Genomic DNA, 14,821 nt, shown 5'->3' with positions numbered 1-14,821 from the left:
AAAATTCATCAAGGTCTGATGATGCAATGTTTCCAGCCAATATAAGTACACTTTAACAACTTGTTCTTTACTGTAATCCAATTGTTAACATACTGAAACAATTTGGGGGCAGCTCATAAGATTGATCGTATTCATTAGTATTTTTTCTGACAGATACTCAGGACGTTACATTTACTTCTCAGCTGGAAACTATATGCAAGTCTGCCAGATATGGCAAACTGTGAGTGTTTGGGGAGGGGGAAGGCTATAAAGCTGTTAAATTGCCTACAGTTCTGATACAGCACAGAACATCTGGTCTGGAGAGCTTGAGGAAACACCATTAAATCGGCCGAAAAGAAAAAAATCTTTGTGCTAAGAAACAGTCCAGGTTTTGTACGCTGCTGTCAGAGGTATAAAAAAAAAAAACTTGGCACACTGTGTTATGATTGGTCAGTCACGTACAGAGCCAGACACTCTAGCAATCGGGGTTTGTTAGACATCTGGTCTAGTTCCACCAGCCCCTTCAAATGAGGGAGGGGAGATGGAGGAATAAAAATGAAGCAGCTACTCCAGCATTCCAAAATGTACACATCAGGGCTCTGATAGCAAGAAAAATAAACAGAAAGAAGGAAACCCTGTCTAGACTTAGCTGCTGCTGAGGCTGCTGCAGAAACAGGGTTGGTATTTACTTGGGAAGGCCTGCCAGGCTGCTCTTAGAGGCAAAAAGACAGAAAGCAAAAATAGTAGTAGCAATAATATTAAGGGAAGAAAAGAATAATAAAGGAAACTCCTACTAACCGTAAATGAGAACGACAGACTCCTCAATGGCATGCTGGTAACTGAACTGAGAATCCAGAAGGGCCCGGGTGACGAACGAGCCGTAGTATGTGGACTGGTACCAGCCCACGTGGAGGTGGTCGATGTTTACATGGCGCAGGCTCCGCATCATCTCCATCTGATATTGGACTAGATGATGGGCACGAGGGGGACAAAAGAACAACTGTTTAATGACATCACCTATATGAAAAAACAAGCCTTTTTGGAAACAAATTTCTATACAGCTATTTCTTATCTACAGGGAACATTTTTTCAGATTTTTAAATTCACTCACTTTACAATAAAGAAAACAAATTAAGCCTTCAAATCATTAGGGCATTCCTTTTCTCATTAGCCAAAAAACATTCTGTAGAAACAGTATTTAAAAACTAATAATATTAATAGTAATGATAGTATATTAGTAGTAATATAATATAGTATAATAGTAATAATTTTAATAGTAATATTAACAGTAATAATAATGCTTTATTGCAAACAAGTAATTATTTATTAAATGTGGTCTCTTTTAAGAAGAAATTTATGAATTACTAAATTGGTTGGCTGTAAGAAGTTTTGTTTGAATGAATAAGTTGAGAGTAGTTATCACTGTTTCAACAAAGCTTTTAGAACTAAGAAGTTAAAACCATCAAGAAAACTAATGGGGAAACAGTTAACTACCACATGATTTAAGTATGAATAGGACACAAGCTGCAGCTGATTAAAAATATAAGAATTCATTTTTGCCTTCGTCTGGTGCCCCCTGCTGCATGTGCTAAATTTTAAAAAGAATTTTTTTCTTGTCTGGGAGTTCCTTTACATTAAGTAATCAATATTACTTATTAGATAAGTCATATGCTAATCACCATGTATGGAACGGAACAGTTGAATTAACTTTTATTGTCAATGACTATAATGTACATTATTAACTCAAAGCCATATTACCAGGAAAATCGGTGCAAATTGACAATACAATAAATAATGTATTTTGAAAAGCAATATAGCCCAATAATGAGTAGCAAATACGTAAAACAGGAGAAAATTTTATAGTTAGTGTAATAGTCAAGCTATTTCTGTATAATAAATGCACTTAAACATACTTGTTTAACTCAAATCGAACCATTTCATTTTTTAAATTTTTAATCAGGTTTCAGCAAAAGTGGGTTAAATGTCATTTCCTTGGTCACAGTGCTATGGTTTTACAAATCAAACAAAATTTAGGATCAAAGTATATAAAAGAAACTTCCTCAGATGGACATGGTCTTTTCAACTCCTGTTACTAGGTAAAGAAATTATAAATCTGCTTATTCCAACGAAAGTTGTATTTCTCATGATAAAAGATGGCAGCCAACTCATCAACTATTCAGAATTAAGTGCTTTTTGAATTTTTCTTTTTATATACAACATGATGGTCTCAAGAAGCAGCAGTCTAAAATTAATACGGTGATCCTGTATCAAATATCTCTTCTCTTAATTTTTTCACTCTCAAGCATATAAGAGATCCCCTTCCTAGCCAGTTAAGAGATTTCCATCAACCACATAAAACTGGGATAGAACCACTACTATGATCTCTGTTTTAAAATTTCACAATTCTTTTCAAGTAAAATCACTGATTTGGCTAGTAAATTTTAATCAAATGTAATTTATGAATGAAAAATTCTAACATTACCAGTAAAACAGGAGCCAGAGCTAAATTTAGTATTTGTTTTAAACGGACAGGAAAGTAGAGAGAGAGATCAATTACAAGCAACTGACAGTGCAGAACACGAATGTATGGGATGAGCTGTTTTTAAAACAGGTCCTTCTTAAACACCTGTCAACATACAATTTAGTTACAAAATAAGCACAAATCAGATTCTACCAACTTGCAATAATAATAAAGAAAAGACTTGGAATCTAGCAATCTAGGTTTTCATGCTGGCGTTGGGATTTCTCTCATGGGGGATCTTGCTGTCCTTCTCTGATGCTCAGTTTTCCTATCTCCAAAAAGATCTGAGAGCTCATCCCAGTCAAAATGCTCTGACTCCACACTGCTCACTGGATATGCTACTTGTAAGTAATGATTTTTCTATAAACTAAAGCCAGGCCTCTAGCAGGCATTAATAATTAAAATAAAAATGCCTATCTCTAAGAAATATTTAATCTTACTAATAAGTCAAACAGCCTGAATACAACAGATTTAATAATAGCATTTTCAGGAAGCATGAAGTAAAACATCTTACAATTGGTAGCAAACATCCAGATTCCTTCTTCATACAGAGTCTTACCTTCCTCAAAGTCCCTTGAATAAGGATAAGAAGGAAAATGAAGTATTTCTCTCAGCGAGAAAAGAGACTAAGAGATATGAGTGAAGCCTGTTGCCTTATGGATTTACCATTGTAATAAAAATTTATTTTTAAGGTCACAAGAGCTTTCATATGATGAAAAAACAAATTTAAGGGTTAAGAACAATGAGAGGGGAGTTAATAAAACTGTTCTTGAAAAATCTACAATGAACTGAAATTTCACTATTACACAAAAAATATGTGAAGTTGCAGGTCATTCTTCATCTTGGTTTATAGATTTTAAACCATTCATTTTTTAAATTAAAAAACACATTTTTTTTTTTAAATGAATGTTTTCCTGGAGGTATCACAGGGAAAGAAAGGATCTAAAAAGACTGCAAGTGACCCTTGAAAAGGTGAGGCTGGGGTGCCAGAGCTCCGAAGTGAACCTGGGTGGTGCACTGAGGCCCAGTCCTTGCTGCAACTACACAAGAGGCTCCAGGAAACGCACAGTGTAAACAAGCGGTGGTCAGGCACTCAGTTGTGTCTGACTCTTTGCAACCCCAGGACTGTAGCCTGCCAAGGTCCTCTATTCATGGGATTTCCCAGGCAAGAATACTGGAGGTTGCCATTCCTTTTCCAAGGAATCTTCCTGACCCAAGGATCAAACCTTGGGTTTGATCAAACCAATGTGTCTCCTGCACTGGCAGATACATTCTTTATCACTGAGGTACCAGGGAAGCAAAGCTTAAAGAAGTTACTTTGATTTAATTTTAAAAAATTCTAAAGAAGTCATATTTACCCTATTATATGCAAGCAAGAGACAACTCAAAAACAGCCAAGTGAATTTTTATCTCTGCGGTCTTTTAGGTCCGTGTCCTTGTTCTAACGCTCACACAAGACATGACAGACTGTTGGCGCCTTTCTCAGTTTTTCCCTTCCTCCTCCAACCCAGGTTCTCAAAACGTACAAAATCAACCCCTACAAAAGCTAAACTCTCTCAAAACTGTGCTCCCAACACTCCCACCAATCAACGTAACTGAGCTGCCACACCAGCTGACACGCATTTATCCCTCTGACAGAAGGAAGAGAGTTGTGACACAGTGGCACGGCAGCAAACTTCACATAGGAAATAAGGGATGGTCATTCCAGATTCTCATCTCCCAGGCAAATGCCACTGCTTTAGTGGCTTTGCTGATCCCTCTCAGGAGTTATGCTGGAGGTGAAAGGGAGAGATACTGGAGGTGGGTAGGTGAGGTATGAACAAGAGACCCAGTTTAGCTAGGATACTGGATGAACTGGGATGAGAGGAGCTCATGTTATCTGGAAGGGACTGTGAGGACGGGTGTCCCAGCCCACAGGCTTTGGCGAGTGGGGACTGCTGCCATTTCCTTCTCGTTCCCGGTCATCCTCACTTAATACCCCCTAACCCCCTGCTGGAGTTTTAAAAGAGGGGTAGAAAAGATGTGACTACACAGGGAGATAGGTTCACTTCTAGCCAGGGACTGCCTCACACCTCCGAAGGAAGAGAATCAGCAAAAAGAAACACAGGAGAAGGAAAAGAAAACCAAAAGTTCCTTGATATAAAGTGCCACAGCTCCCTACTGTGGAGTTAATGCGGATTAATGAAATAATAAACAAGCCTTTACTGGCAACTTTGCTGAGTTGGTTCAGGGTTACAGACACTTTCATTTTTGTTCTCCAAGTTCTCGGATTTAACAGAAGCCCAGGCAGCAACTCCAACCAATGACACTCACTTCTGAGTTAATGGCTAAATATTTCTGGAGAACTTCCCAAAGATGAATAGCAAGGAAAAACCTTTTGGGAGAGGGAAATACTTCAAAATTTATGATAATACTCAACAGAAAGGCTCAGAATTGTGTAGTGAGAAGTTTATGAAAGAATGTTTTAAACATTGTTCATTTAAAAAGCAAACACACCCTCTCAACTGAGGAGAAGCAGTGCATAGCAAATGAATTTCAAAGACAAATTGAAAGTTACTGCTAAGCCAACTCAAATTACTAATACACAAACTACACTTAGATGCAACTGAGGTAGTGCTACAAAACTTGGAAGGCTATAAAAATGAAGTTTTATAAATCTCTTCAACCTCTACAATCATCTTAATTGGTTAAGCCTCTCCCAAGCAAAGGACAGCATGGTTTACAATACTGAATAACTGTTCAGTTTGGCACCAGTATATTCATATTCACTTTTTCCAGATATCTTCTTTTCAAAACAGGCAATTTTAAATTGCCTAGAGCTAAAACTGTCTTAACTGAGGCAGGGTGCCCAATAGTTAACTATTCCTTTCAAAAATCCATCACATTTGTAGGGCTTTCCCTAGTTTTTATCTCCAAATATGAAAACACTGAAAATAATATGCAGTCTTCTATTTAAACGCTATGCTGGGACTCACACTGGCAAACAACCAAATAAGACTTTGAGTTCTCCCTAAGACCACTGGGAAGGATGGTGGATTAGAAGCTTTTCAGTTCAGCAGAATAATCAGTTAGTATTTTTTTCACCTCAAATTTCCCACCTTCATTTTAAAAATCATCTTTATTTTATTATTTTAAGTGAGCCCTCATGAATGCAATTTATCACCAAAAAAACAGGAACAAGGAATTAACACAGTTGGCCAGGTGGGGATGAGCTGAAAGAAGAAAACTGAAACATACTCTAAAACGATCTGTCTGGCAGATTTGGGGAGGGAGGTGGGCACGCAGTGAACTGGGGAGAGCTTACAGATGTCTTTTTAGAGAACAGTTAAGGAACCAAGGAATAATCTAATTTAAATTTTAAAAATTAAAAACAATTCAACAGATCTATTATTTGACTACTTAACATTGTAGCAAATAAATCTAAATCATTTAAAAAATACAATAAAACCACATTTTAAAATGTGCATATGTATTGACATAGTGTGGAGAAAAAGGGAGACAGCTAAGCAACAGGAAAGAAACTAGCACTTAGTGAGCACTTATTAAGTCAGCCTTCCTGTTAAGAGGTCTACACATGGTACTTGACTTTATTCCTCAGGATGACTCTAATGAGACAAGCAATCATGATTATTGACATCTTTTTAAAAAGTTGTGTATTACAACATGTGAAGGGGCAGGACTCAACTGGACTTCAGACTTTCTGACTCTGAAGCCAGGCAACCACCCATTTACAGGATCTCATCTCTTCTTATTAGTAAAGTTGAGAGAATTATTTCTGAATCAATAAAGCATAACAGAGAGGGAGTAGAAACACAATTTCTAGGTTTTCAGAAACCATAGCGTGTGCATGTTTGATCACTAAATTAACCAATAATTTAGCACTACCAGTAAGATTTTAAGTGATAAAACTACCATCAAGGATTTTTAAATGTCAAAGTTGAGAATTATCACAAATATATAATCAACCTCCTAAAACACTGCATTCTATGTTAGTATTTTAAACTTCTGCCAAGATTACTTTGTAACCAAGCACTGGCTCAGATCAAAGATGCACAAACACATCAAGAAAAGGAACAAAGAGAGACCAGATGTAGTATACATGCTCTTTGCAGCAAGAACAAACTAAGCTCAGCCAAGAGATGCAAACAGCTTTAAAAGCAAGCAAGCAAACAAAACCCCACAACTCTGAAACAAATCGATGATTACCACAAGCATCACAGGGAAAATACATCAAAATTTCCTATCTGTCCTGGCATTAGGGCTGTCCTAAGGACGGCTTGTAAGAAAATTATCACAAAGCTCCCTCCCAGCAGCGCCACAGGTCACAGCGAGTGCGGATGGGTTATCAACTGTGAGGCTCTACCCCAACTACTCGGTGCTTTCCCCTTCATGTCAATTTCCTGCCAAGTGACACATACGTCTCAGGCAATGTTCAAAGCTAGGAGCAGATGTAGATTTAAGCAAACAGAATGTGCATTTGAAAAAAACAATTAAATAAGAGTCTACTTTGGGTAGGAGAAGGTAATGGCACCCCGCTCCAGTACTCTTTTGCCTGGAAAATCCCATGGACGGAGGAGCCTGGTGGGCTGCAGTCCATGGGGTCGCTAAGAGTCGGACACGACTGAGCGACTTCACTTTCACTTTTCACTTTCGTGCATTGGAGAAGGAAATGGCAACCCACTCCAGTGTTCTTGCCTGGAGAATCCCAGGGATGGGGGAGCCTGGTGGGCTGCCATCTATGGGGTCGCGCAGAGTTGGACACGACTGAAGTGACTTAGCAGCAGCAGCTGCTTAGGGTGGAGTACACGTTTCTTAAACGTCCATACTCTCTTCACCAAGTCTGCATTTATGTATTCATCTGTTTTCCCCTCAGTTAATATACCTGTTCTTAAGATCACTCTGGGATTGCTTAAGAATTATGGTAAAAGCTCAGTTTCTCACAATAAAGTGTCCAATATAAATTCTACTCTACTTAGACATGAATCTATTCTATTTAAAATGAAATAACAAAAATACTTTCTTAATCTTACCAGAAATATCCTTTAAACTGTTCATTTGTCCTGGGTGGTTTAATTTCTTCTTTAAAGTATTTATGAATTCTGACATGTAACTTCTTCTGTATGCCAATCTGGGAAAGGGGGGAAGGGGATATGTGTGCTACTCTACCTTTTAAAACCAGCAAGAGCTTAGAAAACTATTGGAAGCCAGAGGGTTTTTTAAGGGGTTTTAATGTAACTCAAGAAGTATCCTATGAAACAAACTGGATTCTTCACAGAAAATACTACTGCAACAAATTCATATAGTTGTAAATTTGTCCATAGGGGTTCTTCAGGCAAGAATAGTACAGTGGGTTGCAATGCCCTCCTCCAGGGGATCTTCCCAACCCAGGGATCGAACCTGCATCTCTTATGCCTTCTGCATTAGCTGGCAGGTTCTTTATCCCTAGCGCCACCTGGAGAAGAAGTCGCCTATGAAATAAACAGGATTCTTCACAGAAAATACTATGTATATACACAACAAATTCATACTCTTATGAATATGACTTGTTACAATGAAGAGCACAAATGTTAGAAGACCAAATGAGAATCTCTGGATTTAGAAAAATAAATATTTCATGCTCTTTTCATGAGGACAAATAACACTCCAACATATTTACAGATATATATACCATGTACTTGTTTAATGTTGGCACAAAGTGAGGTGCTAACAGAAATATGTCAAAATTGTGATTGTTGTTAATGTACTAGGGAATGGTCACAATCATTTAAAAATTATACATATATAGGTAGATGTTGCTGTTTACTAAGTCGTGTCTGAGTCTTTTATGACCTCGTGCACTGCAACCTGCCAGGCTCCTCCGTCCATGTGATTTTCCAGGCAAGAATACAGGAGTGGGTTGTCATTTCCTTCTCTAGGGGATCTTCCTAACCCACGGATCAAACCTGAGTCTGCTGCACTGGCAAGCGGATTCTTTATCACTGAGCCACCAGGGAAGCCCCAGATAGGCAGACAGATAAAAACTGATATATCTCCATCTTAGCATGTTCATGGAACACAGGAAGTAGCTTGCATTAAAATGTAATCAGTGAAATCACACCTAAGGGAAGTAAAATTAAAGAAGGTGGAAATTAAAGGTGAGGCAGAGACCTGAACAAAGTGAAGCTAAGCCACAGATATTTTGGTTAAAACACACAAATTTAGCTCTGAGCGCTGGCAATCAATGGAGAAGGAAATGGCAATCTGTTTCAGTATTTTCGCCTGAGAAATCCCATGGACAAGGAAGCCTCACCGACTACAGTCCATGGGGTGGCAAAGAGTCAGACACAACTTAGTGACTAGACAAACAAATGGCAATCAAGGCAAAATGGAAAACATGATGATTTATATTATCCAAAAGGGGGAAAACCAAGATCTCAAAGTAGATTTTCTCTAGTTCTTAACCCTAAAATAAAATTTTCACGTGGGGTTTTAAAGGAAAACTATTATGCAGCTTTTTGAGATGCAAAAACATTTTTCTAATAGAACAATTACAACTGATTTACCTTTAAAAAAATAAACCTAGGTTTTTAAAATAAAACAAGGAGAGACTGTCTCATGATTATTTTTTCATAAAACAGAAAACAGTTTGTACAACTTAGCAACAGAAGAAGCAGCAGCAGCAGAAGAAAAGAAGGGCTACTGAAATGAATTAACAGTTTCATCCTATAAGAAACTACCTAACAAACTACCTACTGAACTACTGTAAAAAAACAGACTGGGGTGCATCAGGAGTAAGCACTAAACGCTTTAAATAAAGAACAAATGATCCTTCTTGGAAGTACTGTTTGCCGTGTAGGAGCAAACCTGTTCATTCTGAAACCATTTACTGAGCATCACCTGTGCTGGGAGCTTGATGAAGTTATGCTGACACGATCTTTAAAGACAGTCCCTCCTTCAATACGAGCTGTTGGTTAAATAACGCATTTATCTCTCTGTACCTTAATTTCCTCACCTAGAAAACAGTGGTTTCAACTTCCAACCATCTGATGATGGCAGTTTTAAAAACGTACCTCCAGTCCGGACGACTGCTTGCTTGTAACGAGCATTTTCAAGGGGGAGTTCCATAGGTAATGCACTCTGTAAAAGCATGCACTGACTTTTATCAATCCCACCCTCCACACACACCTACTAATTTTGTTTTCTCCCTCCCTGAGAGGTCCTGAGTCACCAATCTTGACCACCTTCTCCCATATTCAGCTCATATAATACTCTACCTGCTCAGTAGCTCTCAAATCTGTTTTCTCCAAGGCAAAAAGCACTTAGAAGTTTTCTAGAATTTTAACTGGGAAACTGCTTATAAGAGGCCAAGAAGAAAAAATTTTAAAAAGCACATGTGAAAGTTGCTCCCTCCTCCTAAAGAGAAATACTAGAAAGAAATATGCTGAAATGGTCAAGAAATACACTGAAATGGTAATGGCAACAGTTCTCCAGGGTGTGGGATCAGAGATGATTTCTGTTTTCTTATTTATTCTTACCTTTATTTTCCTTAGTTTTTAGCAAAAGGAGTGTAAAATACATATGATATTCAAGGAGTTGCTGCTGCTGTTTAGTCACTCAGTCGTGTCTGACTCCCTGCAACCCCATGGACTGTACCCTACCAGCTCCTCTGTCCATGGGATTTCTGAGGCAAGAATACTGGAGTGGGTTGCCATTTCCTTCTCCAGGGCATCTTCCCGACCCAGGGGTCAAACCCACATTTCCTGCTTGGCAGGCAGATTCTTTACCACTATGCCACTTGGGCCGTATTAAAGGAGTACATACACATGTATCAATAAGAGTTTTCTTTTGCTGGCCAACTTATTACATTTAACAGAGTCACCAAATAATCTGGATACCAAAGCTCCTAAACTGTGGGAGCAGAGAATTCGGCACAAGATTATTCAGAATCTGAAGTAGCCAGCCTGGTCTGAATCCTGTCTGCTATGGACTGAACTGTGGCCATCCCAAATTTGTAGGTTAAAGGCTGCAATGTGATGGTATGTGGGGACAGGGCCTTTGGGAAGGAACTGGTTTTAGTTGAGGTCATCAGACTGAAGCCTTCACAAGAAGGGAGTAAGTGCCCTTATCAGAAGAGATACCTTAGAGCTTCTTTCCTTTCTCTCCATCCATGGGCAGTACTGAGTAATGAGGCTGTGTGAGGACACAGTGAGAAGCTGGCTACAACCCAAGGAGACAGTGTTCACTAGACACCAACCCTGATAGCATCTTGATCTTGGACTTTCAAAGCTGAAACTGAAAAATAAATTCCTGTTGTTCAAACCATCCAGTCTATGGTATTCTGTCATGGCAGCCCAAACCCAATAAGACCTCGTCTAAATTTAACACACATTAGTTGTGTGATCTATGACAAATTATCTCAGCCGAGGTGTCTGCTCTTGTAAAATGAGAATAAATCAGTATCAACCTCGTGAAGTCATAAAGAGGATTAAATGAAAGCCTTCACAACAAAGCAAAGGCCTTCTGAGGATTACTGAATATCCTCAAGAAGAGTTCAACAGGTTTGCACTGTCACCTATTATTCAGAAATGCTATTTACAATCTAGAGCCTATGGAACTTATCTGAGTCGAAAGTTTTTGAGAACTGGGTTTGGTTAACTTGGTCCCCAAGTATTGAGTAAATTCCCCATTTTCATCTGCATTTTGGGAAGACAGAGAAATCAGGAAACTGGGGAAGAGAATCAGAGGTAGTATATGTGACAAGAAAGTCCATGAATTTGTAACATCAACTTCATGAAAAAGAATTCACATGTGCAAATATGAATATGATCAAAAAACAACCTACCATGAAAAAGGATTACAAAAGGAAAAAAATGCTTATTAGATACTAAAACTATAAGCTAATTATATTCAGTACAATAAAGAACAGATTCAATAAAGAAAGAGACAAGCTACAGAAATTAGATTTCGAGAAAAGGTAATCTTGGGTGTTCTATTATTACTGTGTATATAACAATATAATTGCATTGTACTATATAAGTTTCTATCTCCTGATTCCATTTGTAACTCTTCGGAAGGAAGGAAGGAAGGAAGGAAATCAGCTTCCTCCCCCACCCCACAACAGGTGACTTTACAAACTACACTGAGAACAGGAGTGGAAACGGGAAGGAGACTGAGCAGCAGCGTGCCCCCTACAGAAGACACTGACTGGGCATACTGCCCACCCAAGTGACGGGACTAGACTCAATTTCAGTACAGCACACACCTTTCCAATGTGCCATCTACTGCTTCCTGGGGTGATCCACTCCTTTACCTTCAAAGGTCAGGACAAGTGGATTAGAAAATTCGTATTAAAGATGTTCTCAGAAGCAAGGGGCTTCCCTGGTGGCTCCGATGGCAAAGAATATGCTTGCAACACAGAAGACCTGGGTTTGATCCCTGGGTCAGGAAGATTCCCTGGAGGAATGCATGGCAACCCACTCCAGTGTTCTTGCCTGGAGAATTCCAGGGACAGAGGAGCCTGGTGGGCTACAGTCCATGGGGTCTAAAGCTTGAAGGATATAATCTTGTAAGAGTGTCCTTAAATACAACCCAAAGAAGGGAAAGCTGGCAGGAATGGCAAGTGACAGGAGTTACAAAAAAGGAAAGGTTAGGAAGAGGAAATAATTTTCTACAGATTAGTTACATCAACAAAATAACCATACCCTCTATCCAACCCTTTCTTGCCTGTCTCTTTGCCTACATGCTCAGTTCAGTTCATTTCAGACACTTAGTCCTGTGCGACTCTTTGCGACCCCATGGACTGCAGCACGCCAGGCTTCCCTGTCCATCACCAACTCCCTACACGCTCAGCTTCATCCAAACTTATTTTTACATGGTAAGGAATAATGAGGTGTATGCTGAGAACATGACCAAGCAGAAACCCTCATAGCCACCACAATAAATCTGAGGTTTGATTCTCGTGGCTTGTTTTCAATGAGGCCCTGTTACTTCCCTGTTACAATCTCCTTTTCCCAAAACCATATGAATATACGCTTTTGTGGAGAGAGGGTGTAAAGCTTTCACTAAATTCTCAAAGGGGATAAGATCCAACAAAGAGTAACAAGCACTGAGATACAGTGGAGAATGAGCCAAACATGATCCTGGCTCTCAGAGAACTACCATTCCTCTAAGCATGCCGTGGAGGGGGATGAGGCGGGGGCGAGGGCGGGGGGTGGGGTGGGGGGTGGTGGGCAGCAGGGAGAGACAAGATGAGAAGTAGGAATCAGTTCAGTTCAGGGGCAGCCAAACAGATCACCAAAGACACACCATCAGAAAAAGGAGAAATGACAGGCCGAAGTTCCCGAGGAAACACCAGTTTTCAGCAGGACATGCAACAGATGGTCACTCTTACCCCTGTCCTACCAAGACCAGGAAGTCCATCATGGGAAAAGGTGGACAGACGTTTCATCCAAACGACTCTGCAATTTAGATTAGTAATTCCCAGGGTGGACAAGAGAAAATACTCGCGTTTACCCACCAGGTGATACGACTGGAGCTATTAATAGTAAGCTAAAACTGGTCTCAAGGTAAGGAGTGGAAAAATAATAATAATAATAAAGGCAAGGAGTGGTGATCCCAACACAGAGGTAACCCTTCTTCATTTGAGATGAATACACACTCTGGGGAAAGCTGGTCTCTAGTAAAAATGTTACATTCTAAAAATAAACTTAGCATAAACTGTGTTCTGCTATGTTGCAAACGTCCCTTGGAATACAGTTCTAGAGTCACACACACTGAAAGCCTTCCTCAAGCAACCCAGTGATCCTGTTGTCTTTGGCAGCTGTCACAAGGAAACCTCTAGAAGCCATTACTGAAGCTGCTCTAATCATATGCCACTATGTAATCTGAGGCTCCTGAAGATGGTTTTCTATGGTGGGCCTCTCAGAGAGAAGATGAAATAGAGAGTACAGGTGAGAAGCAAAAATCATTGAAAGGCAAAAAAAAAAAAAAAAATTTATTATAGAAAGATGCTGGAAGGCTACAAAACAGACCAAATAATTCTCTTCCACAATTGGCAGGCAGGATCCTGCCAGATGTTTGAAATAGAATTAACCTCTATGGGCTACACTGATAGAAATAAACTGCACAACTATAAATAAATATCTAGGGAAGCATAAATAACTATCTAGGGAAAGGCTATCTTTGTTTTACTTTCCCTGAACTTGATTGTTCAACTCTCACTCAAACCACCAAAAAAAAAAAACTGTCCCTCACTGCAGTATCCAGATATAGAGCCCGCAGCTTGTGCCGAGGCTTTAGAAAATGTGCCAAAGGCAGATCAAACAATACCTACTTACAAAGCTAATAAGTTTAATCAGAGTATTTGCAATGTTTCAAAGCATTTTCAAACCAGGTAGTATCACCTTAACAACAAAAGCCCTCTTTTATCCCCAAAGGATATGTATCTATTCCTTGCAGAAAAGACTATGATAGTCAGATAAAGGCAATACAAACAGCTTATAGATGCTTCCTTCTTCTATTTCGGGGAAGAAAAATCTTGAATAGCAAATTCGTCCCTTCATATATTCACACTGCAATCTATAACATGCTTGTCCAGAAACAGGGCAAAAAAGACAGAACAGGTCCCCGCAGCTGACATTCTAGTAGAGAGGAGCGGATATGACACAAGGGGACAGCTAGCATTCCTGGGTCTACTCAAATGCTCAATGTTCCCTAAAGAGAGTAACTGGGTAATCCCAGACAGTTTTCTGGGCCTTTAAAATGAACAAACTAGCTCTGTTAATAACCACCAGGAAATCAAGCTTGGGAATCAAAGGCCTGGCTACTTACCTTGCAAAATAATACAGTGCGAAAGAATAGTTGCAGACTGAGAAAACAGCAGACTTGAATGGCTCTGCCATTATATACAATAAAATAAGGCAGAGGAAAACCTCCAAATAACCAAACTGCCCTTAAAAATACAGCTTAAAAATCATCTAATTTTTAATTTACCTCAAATGAAAAAAATGATTTGGATTAATGCTTATCACATGGTGACAGTGATCACAGTAAACAGTGGCAAAATGGCAGTGATTACCCGTGTGAGAAATCTGACATTTTCAGAGTTAAGGCATGGACCAGCTAAAAATCCTCCATGAATAAAATTTCACGTGCTCCTTTTCCAGGTTTTTAAAGTGGAATCAATTATCTCTAATGGGCCTTTGGGTGCGAACATTCCAGAGGTAAATGGGAGCGGGGTTAGTTTCACTAAAAATATAATCGCGAAACCCTAACAAGAAGAATGGTCAGAAGAAGGGAAGAAGTAACAAGAATCCCAGTTAAGACGTGACAAGAGTGCTAGAC

General features: G+C 39.3%; 1 protein-coding gene across 1 annotated transcript in view; it reads right to left on the bottom strand.

The window, feature by feature from the left end:
• EIF3H (eukaryotic translation initiation factor 3, subunit H) overlaps window positions 1–14,821 on the bottom strand; it is a 97,748-nt gene that overhangs the window by 16,342 nt on the left and 66,585 nt on the right. The window contains exon 3 of the mRNA XM_010863430.1: window positions 778–945. Coding sequence (XP_010861732.1) covers window positions 778–945 — 168 coding nt within the window. The remainder of the gene's footprint in view (window positions 1–777; window positions 946–14,821) is intronic.

This window comes from Bison bison, unplaced genomic scaffold, assembly GCF_000754665.1.
Source record: "Bison bison bison isolate TAMUID 2011002044 unplaced genomic scaffold, Bison_UMD1.0 scf7180017864491, whole genome shotgun sequence".
Taxonomy (NCBI): Eukaryota; Metazoa; Chordata; class Mammalia; order Artiodactyla; family Bovidae; genus Bison; species Bison bison.
The sequence above is the reverse complement of the archived record's forward strand: the minus strand, read 5'-3'. Positions and strand labels throughout refer to the sequence as shown.